Source organism: Anomaloglossus baeobatrachus, chromosome 1, assembly GCF_048569485.1.
Source record: "Anomaloglossus baeobatrachus isolate aAnoBae1 chromosome 1, aAnoBae1.hap1, whole genome shotgun sequence".
Lineage (NCBI taxonomy): Eukaryota > Metazoa > Chordata > Amphibia > Anura > Aromobatidae > Anomaloglossus > Anomaloglossus baeobatrachus.
In genome coordinates, this window is record NC_134353.1 from 805057284 (window position 1) to 805079840 (window position 22557).

The window sequence follows — 22557 nt, forward strand, 5'->3', positions numbered from 1 at the left end:
GAAACATGGAAAATAGAAATTCCTCAGAAGTCCATTGTCTGTCTTTCTGGGAATCATTGACTAAGGCTACTTTCACACTTGCGTTGGACGGCTTCCGTAGCATTGCGTTGTGTCATGGATGCAACGGATGTGTTGCATATAGTGGCACAACGGATGCTACAGATCGTACAAAACGTAAAGCTTTTTTTTTTTTTTTTATTTTCTTCTTTACAGTTTTACCGGCAGCTGATCAGCTGATCACTCTCAATAGTCGGCGGCCGGTCGATCAGCTGAGCGCTCTCACATGCCAGGCATGCCGGCGGGCGCTCAGCTGAACGTTCGGCCACCGAAAGACAAAATAAAGTTTGTGATTTAAACAAAAAAAAAAAAGAGCGCATGCGCATTGAAATCCTACGGATTGCACTGCTCAAAAAAACATTACATACTGCGTTTCTTCCGCCTGACGCAGCATCAAAATAACAACGCTACGTCGTCCAGCGGATGCACCGCTGACACTTGCGTTACAGTGTGTCATCCATACAAGTCTATGGAGAATAGCGCAGTGCGATAACGGACTGCGCTATTCTCCATAGTGATGGACTCCGCTGAACGCAAGTGTGAAAGTACCCCAAGTTGTTATTCTCCTTAATAGGGTTTAGAATAGATCGTAACCTCCACTTGTATTACTAAATATAGGTTTGGATGCTCTGCCCCAGTCGAGAATGGTTGTTAATCACATTCGTATGGATGCTAGCTACTGTATTGCTTTAAAGTGGAAGTCTCAAAGTTCCTATTGTACAAGATTTAATTATGAGAGTTAATGCCCATTATCAATATGAAGTGGCTCTAGCCTCAGATTTCAGTAAAAGAACAGTGGTGCTCTCCCAATGGAATATATGGGTATCCACTCCTCTTGCTGTGTGTCTGTCCTGAAATTATGGAAGTTGATGTTTAGGTTGGAAATAAGTCTTCTCTTTTCCTTGAATGTATCTGACCTGCTTTTGTAAATTGATATATTTCATAATTTATTATTTGACTGTATCAAACTGAAGGGGCTTTTATTCTTTTTTTCTCTTTTCCACTTTTTCTTTCTAATTTTAAGGCCATTATGTACATTGGCCTAGTGTTTCTTCATTGTAAAGTTGCCATACCTCAATACATTTTTTTTTTCTCTTAGGTGTGTGGTGAATCTTGAAATCTTTAAATAAAAATTAAAATTGGATTTGAAGAAAACAAAATCCACATTCTGTAAATCTGAATGAAATCCGTTAATGTTTTTACAACGATTTATGGTGTAGTAGAAATAGTAATATAAATTAGAGTTAGTGCCTTTAATTGAAAGCGCGGACGATGTTTGCCTCTAAATTGAGATGAGAAACTGCAGGAACGTATTTCTTCTCTTAAGGATGAGAACGGTACATCCCGTGCAGTCTGGATTTCTTCATACAGCTAAGGCCAAAGCATAATGAGACCGTATGTTGTAGATCATAGAAAAACTTGCCTTTGGGCTCATTGAGAAATCCACTGACGTCTGAATGAGCTCTTAGTCTAATAAAGGCAGGACCCTTTGTACCAGACTCGGTGTGGTGTGCATTACATCCCCCGGACCTGTGAAGTCCTTTATTTTCTGATCAGGAATTCACCTAGATATATGCTAGCCACGGAGTAGCCCAAATTGCTGTGCATATGGGATGTCACCATATTGAGAGAACGAAGCGAAAAATGGTGCTTCATTTGAACACGTAAAAGCTTATGACATTAACTTTAATGGCAGGGTAGTGGAAAAATTCTAGCATTTATATAAGATCATTAAGTTTCATAAATTTGGTTCATATCATTCCCACAATTCTGTAACGCTCCATACGCTTCTTATTGGTACATTTACAATTCCCAATCTGTCCCCAATTTCCAAAACCACATAAAAAAACCAAAAAGATCTTAAATTGCAGCCAAGTTTACTTATTTATTTTAAATCTTACAAAAATGCGAAGTATAAGTTGGTAGGATTCTCAGACTCTTTTGCCAAAGGCCATCGCTTATCAGCACCATTACCAAGTACTTGGAACTTAAACTAATATGACACCACATTGAATAATATATACATACCTTAACAACTGGATTTAAGAGAACCACTCCAGATTTCTTCGTTATAACCTGTTTTGTTGTATAATGGTTTTCTATAAGTTGCGGGATTGTTGCAAAGCCAGTTCCTTCAAACCTATATAAATTCTATTTAGAGGGGAACAAAAGAAAAAAGCCACATCACAATTTGAAAATGGAAAAAAAAAACAAAACAAAACATGTTTAGTCACACAAGTATTCTATTATCTAGCAATGAATATTTCCCCATCAGTGTCCTGTAGGGTCGATTGATATTCGGAAGGACCCAAGGTGGAATTATTACGCATTAGCTAAAAAACTAAATAAAATCCAGTATATGTACATTTGTCTTCATTCAACGTTTGTAAAAGAATTGATGACAATTATATCTCAACAACAATTAATAAAAATAAATCAAAATTATAATGTCAGCAATATGGATGAAGAAAAAAAGGAAAATATGACAAATTAAAAAATTGAGTTTTGCCTAAAGTGGCAATCACCTACAATCCTACAATCTTGCCACTAAGAATACGTTGCTTAAAAAAAAATAATAATAAAACAAAAAAAAAAAACCCCAGCTGCTATTGAATTTAAAGTTTCACTTATCCATTTACAGGTAGACATAATTATATTAATATTTGACCAGGAGCTATACATCCCAATTCACTCGTACACAGGCATGCTTATTTTCAAAGAGAAGAGGGTAAAAGACCTCTTTGATGGGAATATCCTCCAGAGGAGAAAATACTTAGGTAAGTTAAAACATAAAATAGATGCAGAATAGAAAATGTGCTGATATATATCATACTGGATAGACACAGAGCTTACGTCCAGCCTATATTACAAGGAGGGACACTCAAGAGAAAAATCTGAACCTTGGAATAAGTTGCAAACAACATATCAGGAGGGATGAAAATTAACAAAGGAAAATGGATTGCAGCATGAAACTAGCAAATTTCCTATCTAAAAATTCTCATAATTCTATTAACAAATGTCATTCAGCCTATTTAAATAAAATGTAACTCCACGATCCTGAGAAATCTTCCCACTGGATGTCATCCAAACTTGCACTGGTGAAAGGATGTTTGATTCTCTGTCTATAACTAGTTTCCTAAAGTTATTTATCTTCAGCAGCTGCGACCATTCATATAGCGGGTGACATAAGTATTGAACATGTTACCAATTTTCTAAGTAAATATATTTCTACAGGTGCTATTGTCATGAAATGCTCACCATATGTCCGTAACAAACCATACAATCCACACAGGCAAAGAAATGTAACCATAAATGTCAATAACTTATGTGCAATCATGAGAAATGACACAGGAAAAAAATATTGAACACTTACAAAAGGAGAGGTGCAAAAAGTGAAGAGTGAAAGTCATGACACGAGCTGAAATCTAACAGTAATTAAAAAGCAATCTTGCCACTTTTTAAAAACAATATCAACTGTTTCATCTGATAGCCTACATAAAAGGGGTCTCATTACTTAGATGCCACACAAGAAACATCTAATAATAGGTAAAACTAGTGAGCTGTCTAGAGACATTAACAGCCTCATTGTTGCAAAACATAGTGATAGCATTGGTTACAGAATTTGTAAACTACTGAAGGTTCCAGTAAGCACTGTTGTGGTCATAATCCAAAAGTGGACAGTAAAATGTTTTGTGCAACTTCTTCTCAGTATATCGATACCCTATATGTGGTGAAAAAACTACTGTTTAGGCGTACGACATGGCTCGGAAAGGAGGGAGCATCACTTGACTGTTGAAGTGGGAAATTGTCTGAAATAAATAGCGGCGCCATGTCGGGTTTGCAGAACCCTGATGTGCCTTAAAACTAAAGAAAAAAAAAACAACCAAAAAAGACAAGTGATCCCATTTTGGAAACAGAACAAATTGATTTATTTTTTGTTTCCTTAGGGGACTTGAAGCTATGGTCATTTGCCTGTTCTATATACTTCCAGAATACTGTATTGAAGTACACAGTAAGAATGACTGGGCTTCAGAGGAGGACTGAGATGGCACCCATGGGGGCCTTCGGCAATCACCTGGCTGACATGACAACTCAACGGCACCCCACGATCACGTCTCCATTGCAGTGAGGAATGATGGGTATGGGTTGAAACTTCGTTAGAATTACCTATGCGGAGAAGCCTTTTACAGATAATATCTATTTCCTTGCTTAAATCTTCACTGTGAGAACAATTATATTTAACACATAGGATGTCCAAAAGGATCCCGCCTTATTTTATGTAAAGAGTAACAGGAATTGGCATTCAGGACCGTATTAGGTGACAAGTTTATGGTGGAGAACATCTTCGTTAAAGTATCAAAAATCAAGAACGGGGTCAAAGGTTTGATAATGAGAGGATATAATTACAAGATAAATATGATTGGAATTAAAGGTGTTGTCCAATACTTGGACAACCCCTTCTCACTCATCATATTTGGCCCGTGAAAAAAAAACAAACAAAAAACAACAAACAAACCATACCCACCTCCCATGCTGGCTACGTTCCAGCAGTGCCGGCGCTTGCGTTCCTGGTGGTTACGCGAGGCTGTGGCATCACCCGAGCCCTGTGTCCAATCACCATCAGCTTCTCTCTATCCGGCTTTGGACAAATGATTATTCAACAGCAAGTAAGAGCTGCGGCAGGTCACTCACTTTCTGCTGATTAATTTGTCCTAAGGCAGGTAGAGAAAAGCCGGTTGTGATGGGGCTCGGGTGACGTCAAAGCCTAGAGTAATCCCCAAGAACACAAGCACCGACACCGCTGGAGTGGCGCTGACATGGTAGGTAAGTATAGGCTTTTATATTTTAATGATGCCCGACAGAGAATGAGAAGGGGTTCTTGAAGTAGAGAACATCCCCTTTAACATGTGCTATAGGTTTTGTGTGGATGCCAAAGTACTCCCATCTTGACCAAATAAATAAGAGGCAGTCAAGAGGCCAAATAAACAGAAACATGTCAATGTAGCAACCAGATCAGATATTGTGAAAAATATTGCCATCATCATACACAAAGCTTTTTTCACAGTATGCCAAATACACATTAGGAAGAGACAGCAAAAATGTTGAACTCATAGAAGATCTGGATATCTGGAGATAAAAATCAAAGTTAAATGGAAAAAAACTGTATAAAAGGATAATAGATCACAAAACACAAATATTCCTATATGTTGAATAGTCTCTAAGTTCTCAGAGTACAATAATATCCTCATCATGAGGAATGATGGTATATTGGGATATCACATCCACAGAGACCCACACATGACCTTTTCCAGAGTGGTTGACAGGCTTCTCTATTACAGTGGCATATTGTCTACAGTTCATGAATGATCCATATTGATTCATTGCTTTTTAGAATACATGGAGTGTACACCACAGCCTGGCATTGATCCTGCAGTCTGTCATAACAAGGAATAAGGCAGAAATTCAAAAATCCTGCAACCAGGAGCACACTGGCCTGAAGACTCAGGATGACAGGTTATTTTTACTGCCCAATGAATATTGTAAAAATAAAGTCCAAAAATCAATGGATCCATTATTTTTTTTAATCATTTCACAGCAATTCAAACATTTTTCCTGTCTTTTAGTATATCACGAGAAAATTTCATCCAAAATTACTCATCCTGCAAAAATCAAGCCCTCAAACAGCAATGTCAATGGAAAAAACAAAACAAGCAATAGCTCTTGAAATAAGAGGAGGAAAAAATGAAACCGCCCCTTTAAAAAGTTAAAGGGTTTGCCAGCTATCTGACAAACTCTTCTTATCCACCTTGTCTGCCCCGTTGAAATATAAAAGCTGATGCTCACCTCCTATGCCGGTGCCATTAAAGCAGTGTCGGTGCTCGCTATCCCGGGGCTCATGTGAGGCTGTTGCGTCACATGAGCCTTGAACCCAATCAGCCGTCTTCACTGTCCCTACCTTTGGATGTTAAATTAGTCAACAGTAGGTGTGAGACCAGCAGCGCCTCTGACCTCCTCTTGATTAGTTATTCCACCAGAAGGGGTGGCGACAGTGAAGATGGCACTAATTGGGCGCAGTGCTCGCGTCAAGTAACAACCTCATGCGAGCCCTGGAACAGCAAATAGTTGGAATGGAGCTGGCACGGGAGGCGAGTATAAGATGTTTTATTCCAACAAAGCAAACAGTGAATAAGAAGGGGTTGTCACAGTAGTAGACAACCCCTTTAAGAATATGTGCCCACAATCAGGACTTAGGCTATGTGCGCACGTCGCGTAAAAACATGCAGTTACGCTGCGCTTTGTAGCGCAGCGTAACTGCATGCGTCCTGCGTCCCCTGCACAGTCTATGGAGACTGTGCAGGGGCCGTGCACACGTGGCGTTTAAGAGCGCAGCGCTTCGGCTACTGCCGAAGCGCTGCGCAAAAAGAAGTGACATGTCACTTCTTTCCTGCGCTTTGCCGGCAGCTCCTGCTCTGTCTATGGCAGGAGCTGCAGGCAGAGCGCATGGAATCGGCGCTCACTACGGACATTTCTGCAGCGATCTAAAGCGCACATGTGCTCTTCAGATCGCTGCAGAAATTTCTGCAGGGCTTGTACGCAACGTGCGCACATAGCCTTACTGTGTCCTGGACGCAGCGGGTTCTGACCAGCGGGGCCGCGAGTCTCCTGCGAAGAAGAAGGCAGAGGAGTGCAGCTGCCCATGCCCACGATCAGGTTTTAGTGCGCTGCGGTCTCTTGCTTGTGTTGTCCCTACGGAGGACACATGCGAATCCGCAGCAAACAATTGACATGCTGCGGCTTGGAAAGCCACACTGCAGGTCGGTGTTTGCTGTGGAACAAACAAGCACCGTGGGCATAGGATTTCTAGAAATCCCGTTAACTATGCCTGTACTGTACAACGCAGTGTTTTGGACAGAGCTAAAGCATGCTGCGTCCAAAATTCTGCAAAGACTGATTATGGGCATGCATTCTGATAACGTATAACAGTTTGTATTGTAATGCACTACAAATATATCAAAAAGACTGACCCGCTCATTTAACAGGTGTGAACAGGTGCTAGCTGAAAACACATAACTACATAACACATACAGCTACACGCGTATTCATTGTTAGCTTTTTGGCGTGCAGGTGTATGTGTTTTGTAGTTATACGTTTTCAGCTACCACCTGTTCACACCTTGGATGTGCGGGTCAGTTTTTAAGATAAATTTGTAGTGCATTTCTTTCTGATTGAACATCCGCCCTGTAACCAGACTGTGTTCATTCCCATCTGTAACTGGAGCCTCGCTGCCCAGATATGTAGGTTTTTAACCCAGATAGAGGCATTTGAGTTAGGGTTCCAGTATAATGAGATACACCTTGTTGCTGGTTACTGGGCTCACATGCATTGGCCAATACATAAGCGAAACATCTTTTTTCAAATATTCTTATTGCAGTAATGCAATGCCAGAGTTCCCTTATTTTTTGATATTTTAGTGTGCAGCTGTGTGTTCTATAGTTTGTATTGTGAAATCTGGTGACGGATCCACTTTTACACTCTGTGACAGAAGTCATCTCACTGATAAAAACAGTGCATAAAACTTGGCAGTCGTTCAGCATTTTGTTGTCTTAAGGATGCTTTACACGCTGCGACATCGCTAGTGATCTCGTTAGCGATGTGACACGCCAGATCGCAGATGCGATCTGCCGAGATCGCACATAGGTCGTTTTTATAACGCCGGTCACATGTGCGATCTCGGCAGATCGCATCTGCGATCTAGCGTGTCACATCACTAATGAGATCGCTAGCGATGTCGCAGCGTGTAAAGCACCCTTTAGTCTCTATAAAAAAAGTCTTTGGTGACAAGATGAAAGCAAGAGAAGTATTGGCTCTTTAAAAAATAACTTGGGTATACAAATGTCCCAGAAAAGGCAAATACTATTTATGCATACACTTTCGCTTCTCATCCCAAAAACAAACACGAAAGGCCACGTTACATGCAGCGACATTGATGCTGCATGAAACGTGGATATCACTGGTAACAAGATATCACTGGTGTCACAGAATTCGTGACGCACATCCGGCCTCGTTAGCGACGTTGTTGTGTGTGACACCTACAAGCGACCGCTAACGATTCAAAATACTCACCTAATCGTTTATCGTTGACATGCCGTTCATTTTCAAAAAATCATTGCTGGTGCTGGACGCAGGTTCTTAGTCGTTCCTGAGGCAGCACACATCGCTACGCGTGACACCCCGGGAACGACGAACAGCAGCGTTACCGCGTCCTCCGGCAACGAGGTGGGCGTGTCGTTAATGCGGTTGGTCACCGCCCCTCCGCTTCTATTGGCGGGCCGCTGTGTGACGTCGTTGTGAAGGCGCACAAACCTCCCCCTTAAAAAAGAGGTTGTTCGCTGGCCACAGCGACGTCGCTAGGAAGGTAAGTACGTGTTACGCGTCCTAGCGATATTGTGCACCACGGGCAGCGATTTGCCAGTGACGCACAAACGACGGTGGCTGGTGCTTTCACGAGTGACTCACCTCTGCGGCTAATACTGAATACAACAGCATAAGAATATTATTTTACTTCTATATAGACAGTGTTTAGAATTATCAGGCAAGTGTGTATTTCCACCATCTCCTCATCTTATACAGGTTTTCCAACTCCAAGCTGTATGAATTTGAAAGCTTACTGGATGAAGCAGATCAGGTGATATATATTTGTTTAAGGAGGATGTGGCCTAAAGAGATCAGCACTCTCTATCAAGCCGCACAGAAATATTACGCAGCTTGTTTTCTTAAGGCAAAATGGACAAAAAAAAAAAAATTAACTGACCATAAAGTGTCAAAAATTGGTAAAATCGTTATGCTACGTGCACACATTGCAGAAATTTCTGCATCAAATCTGAATCTCCTGGCATAAAAAAACACGTTTTAGCGATGCGTTGTTTTGCATGTGTTTTTCCTTTTGACTGGAAAAGTGACGGCAAAAACACAAAGAATTTACATGCTGCAGTTTATTTTCTACACCAAATCTACAAGGAAAAAAAAACACATGCACAACGCTTCAGAATTCTTATTTACTATGCTAACAAGGATAGGCATGCATTTTGGTGAAAATGTATAAAAAATGTAGTGTGTACACACAGCCTTACAGATGGATGCAGCATTCTTGAAATTACCCAAAATATTGGGGTGTGATCACAGATCCATTAAAATAAATGAAAAAACAAAAATGTGTTGAGAAAAAAAGACCATTAACTGCCAAAGTTTTATGAATTAAATGGGAACCACCAAGGAACCCATTATCCTCCAGTGCTGTCATATCGCAAAACTGCAACCTCCCAGAAGTACAAGGTGTTCAGTGATCAGAGACATGGCTGGAGTGAGGAATGCTACACTGAACAAGACACAGAATGTGCAACATCAAGACTGGGCCAAAAAATAACTGAGGACAGAGTTTTCAAAGGTTTTAAAGGACTGATGAGATGAACGTGACTAACGCTCGCGGCCGATGTAGTGGCAGCGAGTGCGATTAGTGGACCCACTGGACTACAGGAGAGACCCGGGCTTACCCTTTAGTGGGACGAGCTTAATAAAGCGGACAGCAGGTACCATTCCCAGGGCAGTGACCAGGACTGTGGCAGCTGACCCCCAGAACAGGTGATGGACTCGGGTACTGGAAGGGTAACTGAAGCAGACAGAAAAGGCGGGTACAGCCAGGAATGGTGGGCACTGCAGGGATAGACAGGTATGGGAAGGCAGGTACTGGAGACGGACACAGGGATAACAGAAGAGCCCCGGACCTGACAACAAGCCAGCTAGCAGCCTGGAACACTGACTGACTAGCACTGTATAGGCACTTCCCCTAATGGGTGGATGCTTAAAAATACACTATGCCTCTCAACCATAGGCTGAGAGGTATTTCCTGAAAGTAGCACGCCAGCCCTTTAAGAGGCGGACAGGTGTGCGTGCTCTTCTTAGGTGCACTCCCGGGAACCCTGTGCGACATACAGGACCAAGCTAAAAAAGTAGGCAGCACACATGGATGGCAGGCGGAGTGCGGGGGAGGGGAGGACGGGTCACAACCTGCCCGGGTCAGTCTCTGCAGCAGCGCTACAGTGACACTTGACAGACCAGATGGATTGACAAGTGTCACAACTGTTTGAATTAGCGAAGGACAAAGACATCCATTTTGACAGACACCAGCAAGGTGGAGGTGGGGTACTGCTTTGGACTGGAATTATTAAAGATGAGCTAGTTGGACCTTTTCAGGTTAAAGATGGAACCAAATTTAACTAGAAAACCTACTGCCAAATTTTTAGAAGACACTTTCTTCAAGCAGTGACATAGGAAGAAGCCTGCATCTTTCCAGTAAACCATGATTATTATGCCGGACAATCCTCAATTACATAAATTGAAGTATCCACTGCTCGGCTATCCAGTGAAGAATAATGACATGGCCCCTTCCTTACCGGACCGGAACCCTATTGAGAACTTGTGGACCCTTCTTAAATGCGAGATTTATGGTGAAGGAAAACATGCACCTCTATGAACAGTATCTGGGAGGTTTTCGTTGGTGCTGACCAAAAAAATCGATTGTCAAGATTGTCAACAGATCAATAAATTTGCAGAGACCATAAATAGAAGGCTTATGACTGTCATTAAAAGAAGGGTGGCTATAGTGGTCTGACATATTTGAAGGGGATGGGGGGGCAGGAGGGATGTCAGAAATGTATTTTTGTATATTTTGAGTTGTTTGGTTATTATTCTTACTTGAACAAATTGAATTTAACACCTGAGATGGAAAATATAGGTTTATCATTTAATTGCATAATAACTCTGCACACTAACAGTTGCCAAATAATTATGCGCAAATAGATATTCTTGCAAGAAAGACAAAACACCAGTTTTACTTTCTTAAATATTCAGGTCTCAGGTTTATTAACCTTTTGGATTGGCTGACAGCACTGGAGCTGTTAAATAATACAATTCATGATCAGAAATACAAATTGCTCAATAATTATGCACACAGTGTATTCACGAATGTAGGCATTTAAAACATGTATTTATTAATGATTAAAGTGGTGGTACAAAATTACAAAGAATTTCCTGAAGGGATATTTTATGTTTACCCAAATTCATCTATTTTTCGTTTTATAAGACCCACCGGATTTTAACCCCTTTTAACGTACTGGGTACGTCATGGATCGTGTGCCGGAGAGCCCCGCCCCCTGCCGCCGGCAGGCGGCGGCGATCCGCGCACATATCAGCTGTTATCAACAGCTGACATGTGTGCCTGCTAGCCGTGGGTGGAATCGCTTCCACCCGCGGCCATTAACCTCTTACATTTCGCTGCCAAAATCTGGCAGCGATATGTATATGGGCGCCGCCATGACAGTCACTTACCCCGTGACATGATCACGTGACTTTTCGGTGGTTGCCATGGTAGCACAGGGTCATGTGATGACGCCTGTAGCTAACATGACTCACTTCCTCTCAATGCCGGAATACAGCCGGCATTGAAAGTGAAGCAGCAAATCTGCAGTTCTCAGCTCTGTAGCTGAGATCTGCAGATAGTGCAGAGCGATCGGATTGCTGATCGCTATAGCCCCCTAGGGGGACTAGTAAAATTAAAAAAAAAAAAAAAAAGGTTTAAAAAATAAAAAAAAATAAAAAACCTAAAAGTTCAAATCACCCCCCTTTCACCCCATTGAAAATTAAAGGGTTACAAAAACAAAAAATATACACATATTTGGTATCGCCGCGTTCAGAAATGCACGATCTATCAAAATATAAAATTAATGAATCTGATCAGTAAATGGCGTAGCGTCAAAAAAATTCCAAACGCCAAAATTACGTTTCTTGGTCGCCGCAAATTTTGCGCAAAATGCAATAACAGGCGATCAAAACGTAGCATCTGCGCAAAAATGGTACTGTTAAAAACGTCAGGTCGAGACGCAAAAAATAAGCCATCACTGAGCCTCAGATCCCAAAAAATAAGAACGCTACGGGTTTTGCAAAATGGCGCAAAATATGCGCCACTTTTTTTGGACAAGCTTGTGAATTTTTTTTAACCCCTTAGATACAAGTAAACCTATACATGTTTGGTGTCTACAAACTTGCACCGACCTGAGGCATCACATAGATACCTCAGTTTTACCATATAGTGAACAAATGTGAATAAAATATCCCAAAAACTATTGTACGATCACACTTTTTTTGCAATTTTTCCGCACTTGAATTTTTTTGCCGTTTTCCAGTACACTATATGGTAAAACTTAAGGTTTCATTTAAAAGTACAGCTCGTCCCGCAAAAAAGAAGCCCTCATATGGCAAGATTGATGGAAAAATAAAAAAGTTACGCCTCTCGGAAGAAGGGGAGCAAAAAACAAAAAACGAAAAAACGGAAAGTGCCCGGGGGCTGAAGGGGTTAAGATGCACAACACATTTCCAGATAAAAAAAAAAAATGTAAAAGGGGGTCAGTCTTATACTCCGGTGTTGTCTTACCGGAGGGGGACGGCAGAGGTGGTAGAGCTCGGTCACAGGAGGCAGAGGCTTTGCTGGCAGCGGGTTAGTGGTGGCAGCGGGTCTGTGGTGGCAGCGGCGGGTTAGTGGCGGCGGGTCAGTGGTGGCAGTGGCAAGTCAGTGGTGGAGCAGGCCGGTGCGGTGAGTGTCCAGGTTTGTCAGCGGTCCCGACTTCAAATGATGGCGTCCAGAGTGGCGACTGCGCAGATGGAGCGCTCATCCAAAAGCTCCATCTGCGCATGCGCTGACTCCCGATGCCATAATTTGAATCCGGGACCGTGGACAGACTGGGACACCTGCAGCACAGCTATCGCAGTCTGCACAGCCACCTGCAGAGAGACACATTATCATTTTGCTACATTTTTACTAAATATGGGTATTTAGTAACATTTTTAATAATTAGGTGTACTTTATTTTTTTATTTTTATTACATTTCTCGGAGTACTGCTTTAAAAGGACTACTAAATACAAGTAAAAAAAGTTAAGTTAAAAAGTATGAAAAAAAAAGTTCTAATCACCCCCCTATTAAAAGTAAAACAATTAAAAAAAAAATAAAAAATACACATTTAATATGATGCATTCAGATACGTATGATTTATCAAAATATAAAATAAATTAATTGGATTGGTAAACCACTAAAAAAAAAACAAAAAAAAAATTCAAATTGCCAAAATATTTTTTTTCTTTTGGGTTGCCGCAACATTGCAATTAAACATAAAATGAGGCGATCAAAACATTGTATCTAATCAAAAATATTAGAAGTAAAAACATCAGTTTAGTGTGCAAAACATAAGCCCTCACTCAGCCAAATATCCCAAAAAATAAAAATGTTATGTGTCTCAGAAAATTGAGACACAAGCAAAAAAAAAAAAAAAAAAAATTAAATTAAAATTTACAAATTTTTTATTTTTTTTTTCACCACAAATAAAAAACGTATTCATTTTTGGTAACTACATACTCGTACTGACCTGTAAATCAATTTGGAAGGTCAGTTTCACAACATAGTAAACACTGTAAATAAAAAAAAATCCTGGAATTTCTACATTATATAGTAAAATGAACAGTTTAATTGAAAAAGTCCAACTTGTCCCTCAAAAAACAAGCCTTCGTATGCCTTTATTAAACTAAAAATAAAAATTATGGCTCTTGGAAGAAATAGATGAAAAAGAAAAAACACAAACAGAAAATGGCAAAGTCATGAAGGGGTTAAAACAGATCTGGGAAAAGTGGAGGAAACATGGGTCTTATTAGGCCATGTGGCTGTTCTTGTTTCACCAGTGGACTGGGACAGCCAAAGGGATGGAAATAGTGGCATCCTAAACCAAGTGGACACTTTCCACTCCTCATCTAAGCCATTGCCTTCAAACACTAAAGGCTGCTTTACACAGTACGACCGATTGTGCAATTGCACAATCGATCGTACCCGCCCCCGTCCTTTTTGCGTCACGGGCAAATAGCTGCCTGTGTCGCACAAAGTCAGTAACCCCCGTCACACATACTTACCTCTCGTGCGACCTCGCTGTGGGCGGCGAACGTCCACTTCCTTGAGTGGGAGGGACGTTTGGCGTCACAGCAACGTCACACGGCCGCCTGCCAATGGAAGCGGAGGGGCGGAGATGAGCGGGACGTAAATATCCCGCCCACCTCCTTCCTTCACATAGCCGGCTGCGGCCGCGTGACGCAGGTGAGCTGCTGTTCATCGTTCCCGGGGTGTCACACGGAGCGACGTGTGCTACCCCGGAAACGATGAACTACTAAATTAAACCATGATATGGAACCTAGCGAGCAGTACACGACTCACGATTTGTGAGCGATACTGCGTCGCTAGGAGGTGTCACACAGGCCGGCATCGCCAGCGATGCCGGATGTGCGTCACAAAAACCGTGACCCCGACGATCTATCGCACGATAGATTGTCTGGTGTAAAGCAGCCTTAAGCCTGTGCATAAGCAGTGCAGCGGCAACAATGACGTCACTACATCATGACTGCTGTGCAGATTCTCAGTAAACTGAACAGACTGGATAAGGAGGGGATCGGGACAAAGTGAATAGTTTGGGTTTTTTTGTTCTATTTTTTTAAATTATCATTATTTGAGGGAAACCATACTCTGAGCAGCTTTGTGGACACATACTGTGAGAGGGGCTTTGTTAGGACATCATACTAAAGGTGGTGTCACACATAGCGACGCAGCAGCGATCACGACCAGCGATCTGACCTCATCAGGATCGCTGCTGCGTCATTACATGGTCGCTGGTGAGCTGTCAAACAGGCAGATCTCACCAGCGACCAGTGACCAGCCCCCAGCCCCCAGCGACGCGTGGAAGCATAACTACGGTAAATATCGGGTAACCAAGGAAAGCACTTCTCTTGGTTACTCGATATTTACCTTAGTTACTAGCGTCCGCCGCTCTCACGCTACCAGTGCCGGCTCCCTGTTCCCTGCACTTCTATCCAGAATACACATCGGGTTAATTACTCGATGTGTACTCCAGCTACGTATGCAGGGAGCCGGCACTGGCAGCGTGAGAGCGGCGAACGCTAGTAACTAAGGTAAATATCGGGTAACCAAGGAAAGGGCTTCTTGGTTACCCGATGTTTACCGTGGTTACAGCTTACCGCAGGCTGCCAGACGCCAGCTCCCTGCTCCCTCCTCGCTTCAGTTCGTCGCTCTCTCGCCGTCACACACAGCGATGTGTGCTTCACAGCGGGAGAGCAACGTCCAAAAAATGAAGCAGGACATTCAGCAACGACCGGCGACCTCACAGCAGGTCGCCAGGTCGTTGCTGGATGTCACACACCGCGACAGCGATGGGACGTCGCTGCTACGTCACAGAAAATGGTGACTTAGCAGCGACGTCGTTGTCGCTATGTGTGATACCACCATAAGTGAGGGGCATTGTGACGATATAATACTGTGTTGGGGCTTTGTGAGAACATTCTGCATTGGGGGCTGTTTGGGGACATCATACTACATTGGAGGATTTGAGGGGACACCACACTGCGTTGGGGGATTTGCGGAGTCATCATACTATGTGGAGCAATTTGAGTGGACATCATACTACATGGAGGGATTAGAGGGGGACATCAAACTACGTGGAACGATTTGTGGGGACATCAAACTACGTGGGGGGATTTGAGGGGACCTCATACTGAGTGGGGGAATTTGAGGAAACATCAAACTGCATGGTCGGCTGTGTGGGGACATCATATTTCGTAGGGAGCTTTGTAGGGACATCATGGAATCATCATACTGCGTGATGGGATGTGAGAGGACATCATACTGCATGGTGGCTGTGAGGAGACGTCATACTGCATGGTGGCTGTGAGGAGACATAATACTGCTTGAGGTGCTTTGTGAAAACATCATATTGTGTGAAAGGCTGTGTGGGGACACCATACTGCAAAGTAGGCTTCGTAAGGATTATCATACTGCAAAAGGGGCTTTATGGTTACATCATATTCGTGGAAGACTCTTTAGGGACATCATACTGTATGGAAGATTGTGAGTAGAGACACCATACAGCATGAGAGGCTGTGTGGGGGCATTGCACTGCATGGAGTGGGGGCTTTGTGGGGACATCATACTATGCAAGAGGACATAATACTGGGTTAAGGGCTGTATGGGGAGTTATCATACTGTGTCTGGTCCTTTGTGGGAACATTACACTGCATGAAGGGCTTTCTAGCTGAAAGGGCTTTACATTATAGTACATGGGTGGAGATTTGAAGTTTTTTTTGTTTTTTTTTTTTAATAGAAAAAGCAGTAAATCATATGGTTTTGATTAGCTGCAACAGGTAAGAATACATGTGACAGTAAGCCCTATTTTAGCATGCATTAGTAGCAAAAGCAAGTCAACATACTTTATTGTGTTCAATATTAAGTGATAAAAATCAACAACAATAATAATGAGCAGAATTAAGTTCAACCTATGATTTGAGCCCTCCACAAACAGTTACAGTCAGCTACTCATGTGGCCGCTTGGGAAATTAAATTGCCCACACCTGCTTGAAAACATTCTCCACCAAAATGTACTTAAAGAGAACCTGTCCCCAGATTTGGAGACCATAAGCTGTGGCCACCACCAGTGAGCTCTTATATACAGCATTCCAGACTGCAATATATAAGAGCCCAGGGCGCTCTGTAGAACGTAAAAATCACTTTTATAATAGTCACCTAGGTGGTGGTCTGGTCCGATGGGTGTTGCTGCTCTCTGGTCCGGCGCCTCTTCTCTATCGCCGTCCTCCTTCTACCTAGCCGAGGATAACGTGTCCTGCGCAGGAGCACTTTGATCTGCTCTACTCAGAGCAGATCAAAGTATTGTAGTGTACATGTGCAGTCTTTAACCTTTCATCGTACCTATGCATTACAGTAGTTTGATCTACCTTGAGCAGGGCAGATCAAACTGTGCCTGCGCAGGACCACAATGCCAGCCTGTGTGGATGACGCAGGACACGTCATCCATACTCGGCTGGGTAGAAGGATAGCGATCGCTGCAGAGAGGAGGCGACGGAACGGACACCAGCGACACCCATCGAACCGGCTCGCTCAGCAGGTGAGTATTATAAAAGTGTTTATTACGTTCTACAGCACTGCATGGGCTGTTATATACAGAATTTTGGAATGCTGTATGTAAGAGCTCACTGGAGATGGCTGCAGATAGTCGCCAAATCAGGTGACAGGTTCCCTTTAATACAAACAAATGACTAATAGAAAAATGGTTTAGTTCCTGTTAAGGCCCTTGCTCTCAATTTGTCAACTTGCTTTAAACAAAGATCTAAGTAAGGCCAGCATCACACTGACTTATGACTCGCAGGAGTGCAATGTGAGAAAACCTTCGATTCCACACAACCTAATGTTAACCAGTCAGGTAACACAGATTGGCGAGTTTTTCCTCAGCCCTAACCAGACTGAGGAAAAAAAAACGTTTGAGTCTCTGCTCACTCGCACCCATACAAGTCTATGGGTGCGAGTGAAACATCGCACTGCCCTCAAGTGCGATGCGATATATGCCAAGACAGACAATAGAGGAGATGGAGAGATTACACTCACACTCAATCTCAGGATCGGATCATAGTTGCATGACACTCGGCTCATGCTCACAGAAGAGACTGAGCTGAGGATCATAATCATATCGCATCTGATGCTCTCACATCTATACGCTAGTGTGATGTCGGCCTAATCCACACACTGCTTGACAAGACCTTTGCAGCAGATCAGTGAAGGCTACCCCTCTAACCTTCCTGAGGACAGCACAGCATGGTGAGCAGAGACACTATGCTTGGAAAATAAGATTTTCTCTTACGATTCCATAATTGTAATGTTAAAATCGATTTTAAAGCAGCCGGGGAAAAAAGAAAAAAAAAAGTTTTTAAATAAAAGTTCTTTTTCTGAAGCTGTATACAGGGAAAGATACTAACCACTAAATGACAGCAGATAATGTACAACAGTTTTTCCTGCAGCAACTCAGATTCCATGGAAGATAAGTTTATGGAATTAGAAAAATACTGAAAGGCACTACAGTTAACCCCTTACAGATATTGATGCATTGGCACATCCTATTTTGCAGTGAATTCCCGGAAATGTAAGTGATGGAATATTTGGGGATTAAGTGGACAAGAGCTGTGGCAGCCAAATCACAGGAGGAAGTTTGGATTTACAGATAGCTGAGCGCGTGCTATAAAAGCCAAAACAAGTGCCAGGGTATGGCTGACTGTTTAACCCTTTAAATGTCACTATCAATTGTAATTTGAAGGTTGTGATAACAAGGAGGCTCCATCTTTCAGTCCATCGGCACTACGGTGAGACTGCGGCAGGAAGCCAATGGTTTTCATTGCAACCAGAAGCCAAATAATTTCTTCTGGGTCTGACTAGTATGGTGTCCTCTTAGAGCCTGCCACAAGTAGTGTCTAAAAGGCGACCGCTCATTGTAATATTGATCGGTTTAGTACCATATAATGTACACAACAGTTCAAAAGTTTAGGATCACTGAGACAATTTTGTCTTTCCATGAAAAATCATACTTTTATTTATCAAATGAGTTGCATAATAAATTGAAAATATAGTCCAGACATTGACGAGGTTAGAAATATTGATTTTAACTTGAAATAATAATTTTCTCCTGCAAATTTTGCTTTCGTTAAAGAATGCTTCTTTGCAGCAATTCCAGCTTTGCAGACCTTTGGCATTCTAGCTGTTAATTTGCTGAGGTAATCTGGAGATGTTTCACCCCATGATTCCAGAAGCAGCTCCCACACGTTGGATTGGCTTGATGGGCACTTTTTGCGTACCATACGGTCAAGATGCTCCCACAACAGCTCAATAGGGTTGAGATCTGGTGACTGGGCTGGCCACTCCATTACAGATAGAATACCAGCTGCCTGCTTCTTCATAGTTCATGCATAATTTGGAGGTGTGCTTTGAGTCATTGTGGTGTTGTAGGATGAAATTTGCTCCAATCATGCTCTGTCCACAGGGTATGGAATGGCGTTGCAAAATGAATGCTAGCTTTCCTTATTCAAAATCCCTTTTACCTTGTACTCACCTCCCACTTTACCAGCACCAAAGCAACCCCAGACCATCAAATTAACTCCATCATGCTTGACAGATGGCACCAGGCACTCTTCCAGCATTTTATCAGTTATTCTGCGTCTCACAAATGTTGTTCTGTGTGATCCAAACACCTCAAACTTCGATTTGTCTGTCTACAGCACTTTTTCCAATCTTCCTCTATCCAATGTCTGTGTTCTTTTGCCCACATTAATCTTTTCCTTATATTAGCCAGTCTTAGATATGGCTTTTTGTTTGCCACTCTGCCCTGAAGGCCAGCATCCCTGAGTCGGCTGTTCACTGTAGACATTGCCACTGGCTTTTTGCGGGTACTATTTAATGAAGCTGCCAGTGAGGACCTGTGAGGCGTCGATTTCTCAGACTAGAGACACTAATGTACTTGTCTTGCTGCTCAGTTGTGCAGCAGGGTCTCCCACTTCTTTCTACTCTGGTTAGAGCCTGTTAGTGCTCTCCTCTGAAGGGAGTAGTAAACACTTGTAGGAAATGTTCAGTTTCTTGGCAATTTCTCGCATGGAATAGCCTTAAGAACAAGAATAGACTGCCGAGTTTCACATGAAAGAGAGTTTAATAGAACCAACAAATGTAATGCTCAAGATTCTCAACTAGCTCAAATGAAGGTTAGTTTTATAGCTTCTCTAAATCAGCAAAACTATTTTCAGCTGTGCAAACATACTTAAAACAAGGGTTTTCAAGGGATTTCTTAACATCCATTAGCCTTCTAACACAGTTAGCATACAATGTACCATTAGAACACTGGAGTGGTGGTTGTTGGAAATGGACCACAATACACCTATGAGAATATTGCATTAAAAACCAGACGTTTGCAGCTAGAAGTCTTTTAACACATTAACAATGTATAGAGTGTATTTGTTTAATTTAATGTTACGTCATTGAAAAAGTGTGCTTTTCTTTAAAAAAAATAAGGGAATATCTAAGTGACCCGAAACTTTTGAACTGTAGTGTATAAGTGTATTAGACAATTTAAACAAATAAAAGACCCATAGAGAAACTAACTAAACAAAGTGTGTGTGTGTGTGTGTGTGTGTGTGTATTATAATATATATTCGCAGACTATATAATATTTAATTGTGGGTATAAAATTTATATATACATATACACACACAGACTTATTTTATACAGTACACTTAAAATGTATTCATAACCCGTAAACTTTGCCACATGTTTTACACCGAGAAATATATTTTATCGGGATTTTAAGTGATCCACCAATACAAAGTAGCAACTACTGCCCCCTAACAGTGAGGATTGTATAAAAGAAAAAAAATACCATTGAATAATTCCAGCAAAACTTAGGCCCCAAAATCAATTAACAATCCTTCCCCTACATGCTCTATTGTGTGCGTAACCAGTACTTTTCGATAATAAAGTATATCCAAACAGTTAGTACATCTCTCATATATGGATGGGCGAACCCGAATGGGAATGTTCAAGGTTCGTACCAGACACACAGTGTCCGGTGACGAACCCCAAACACAAACTTCCAACTGTACGTCCGTTTGGCAGCACAGGCAATCAACAAGGGCCCAGGCTGAGGGCACTTCAGTCACCATCACAGCCATGCCAAGTATTGGCATGGCAGTGATTGGCCGGCGTACCATGTGACCTGTGGTGACATCACTGAGGTAACCGCAGTTCACGCTGGCCAGCTCTGAACTCCGGTGACCTTTGTAAGGTTACCGGAGTTAACAGCTGCCCGGCTAACACGCAGAGGGATAGTTAGCAGCTGTGAACTCCGGTGACCTCACGACATCCCCGCTTATCATGGTCGGCAACTCCCCTGCTGCCATGAGTGTGTTCCTGAGGCCGCAGTGAGCGGTCAAGATCTCTAATGTCACTACTCACCACTGATTCTGGATGTAGCAGAACCAAACATCATTGTGGGACGTTGTTGTGAATTAAGTCACACCTGCGAGGGTGTTTTGAGGGATACTAAATAGGTGAAAGACTGTCTGTGCTTTTATTTCAAATAAAGAATTTTTCTGTATTTGTGTTCATTTCTTTTGACTTACAGGGTTAGTAATGGAGGTGTCACAGGCACCTTTCATTACTAACCCAGGGCTTGACAGAAGCTGTGATTCTTGACAAATTTCATCTATCATCAGTGGTATGACAGTCTGTTTTAAGAGCATAAAAATTCAAGTTTCAAAAATTACGAATTTTTGAACATTTTTGTGAAATTTTAGATTTTTTTTTCTAAATAAATGCAAATCTTATCAAACTAAGTTGATGGCTAAAAAGTAGAGTGTGTTATGGAGAGAGAAAAGAAAAAAAAAAAAAAAAGTTCTGAATCAATGAGACATGAGGAAGCATTCCAGACTTAATACCACAAGAAGTGGCCTGTCCAGGAAAGTGAAAACAGGTTCCGATAAGGGATTAAACAATCATGCAAACATTTTAGTGGCAACTAAAAAAATAATCGTAAACAGTGAAACTTTTTAAAACACTAGTGGCAGAATAATGTCACAAAACAATCACACACAAGGAATTATGGAGTGAAACTTCTAGAAAAAACATTCATAAATAATATAAAAGTGTTTCACAGACGTACATCAGCAAACTGAATGATAAAATGCCTCCGCTGTGCATCTGAGAACACAGAAAGGACATATTCACCGGGTTTCCCATGGCTCTCTCGCACCAAGAAGTCTCCCTGTTGCTTTAATAGCTCTTGTGCTTCAACTCTTGGTATTGCACCATGGTACCAATCTTGTTCTGACAAAGGCTTCTCGCTGGTGGAAATTACATCAAAGAACTGAAAAACAAATATAGATATATATTTTTATAAACCATGTTCATCCAGAATCTTTAAAGGGGTAGTCCGCTACTTGATAACCCCAGCTTAATAAAGTCAGAATCCCAATTAAATAAAATGATGGATACTCACCTTGTGCAGTGGCGACATTGCAGAGATGTCAGCACGGCTGTTCCCGGAGAATGACATAATTAGCTGTGCCACATGTAGGCTGCAGCCAAAGAGCAGCCATCTTTTGGCTGCAGCTTATCAATAATGTGCTCTAATCACGATTAAGTTGGGGTAATCCAGTAGTAAACAACCCCTTTAAATGCTATAAATATGTTCAAAATAGCACCCCAGGAATTTAAAATGTATTCTAGAGCTAGACTCCCAAAAAATCGTTCAACTAATATAACCTTATACATTTGGACCTTCCCTTTTTCTCACATTTGCTAGGGAGACCAAGATACAAATAATATAAGTGTTGCATTTGATTGACTTTCTTTGATGCTGGTATATGAAAATTACAATTGTAATGGTGCTCTCATTCCACCAAATAAATACAAAAGTGCAAAGAAAGTTATTCAAATTAATCTCTTATTCAAGGTATATGGGGGACTTCCTAGAGCAGAGATAGAGAGACAGAGGTGTGCTGCTACCGCAAGGAGAGAC

General features: G+C 41.8%; 1 protein-coding gene across 2 annotated transcripts in view; it reads right to left on the bottom strand.

The window, feature by feature from the left end:
• Window positions 1-22557, bottom strand: part of FER (FER tyrosine kinase) — a 369513-nt gene that overhangs the window by 160585 nt on the left and 186371 nt on the right. Inside the window, exons 13-14 of one of the 2 annotated variants that reach the window (XM_075325025.1) lie at window positions 21700-21903; window positions 2086-2208 (exon numbers count right to left, since the gene is read on the bottom strand). In XM_075325025.1, coding sequence (XP_075181140.1) covers window positions 2086-2208; window positions 21700-21903 — 327 coding nt within the window. Of the gene's footprint in view, window positions 1-2084; window positions 2209-21699; window positions 21904-22557 lie in introns of those variants that run through there. The other variant, XM_075325026.1, reaches the window with a different exon arrangement.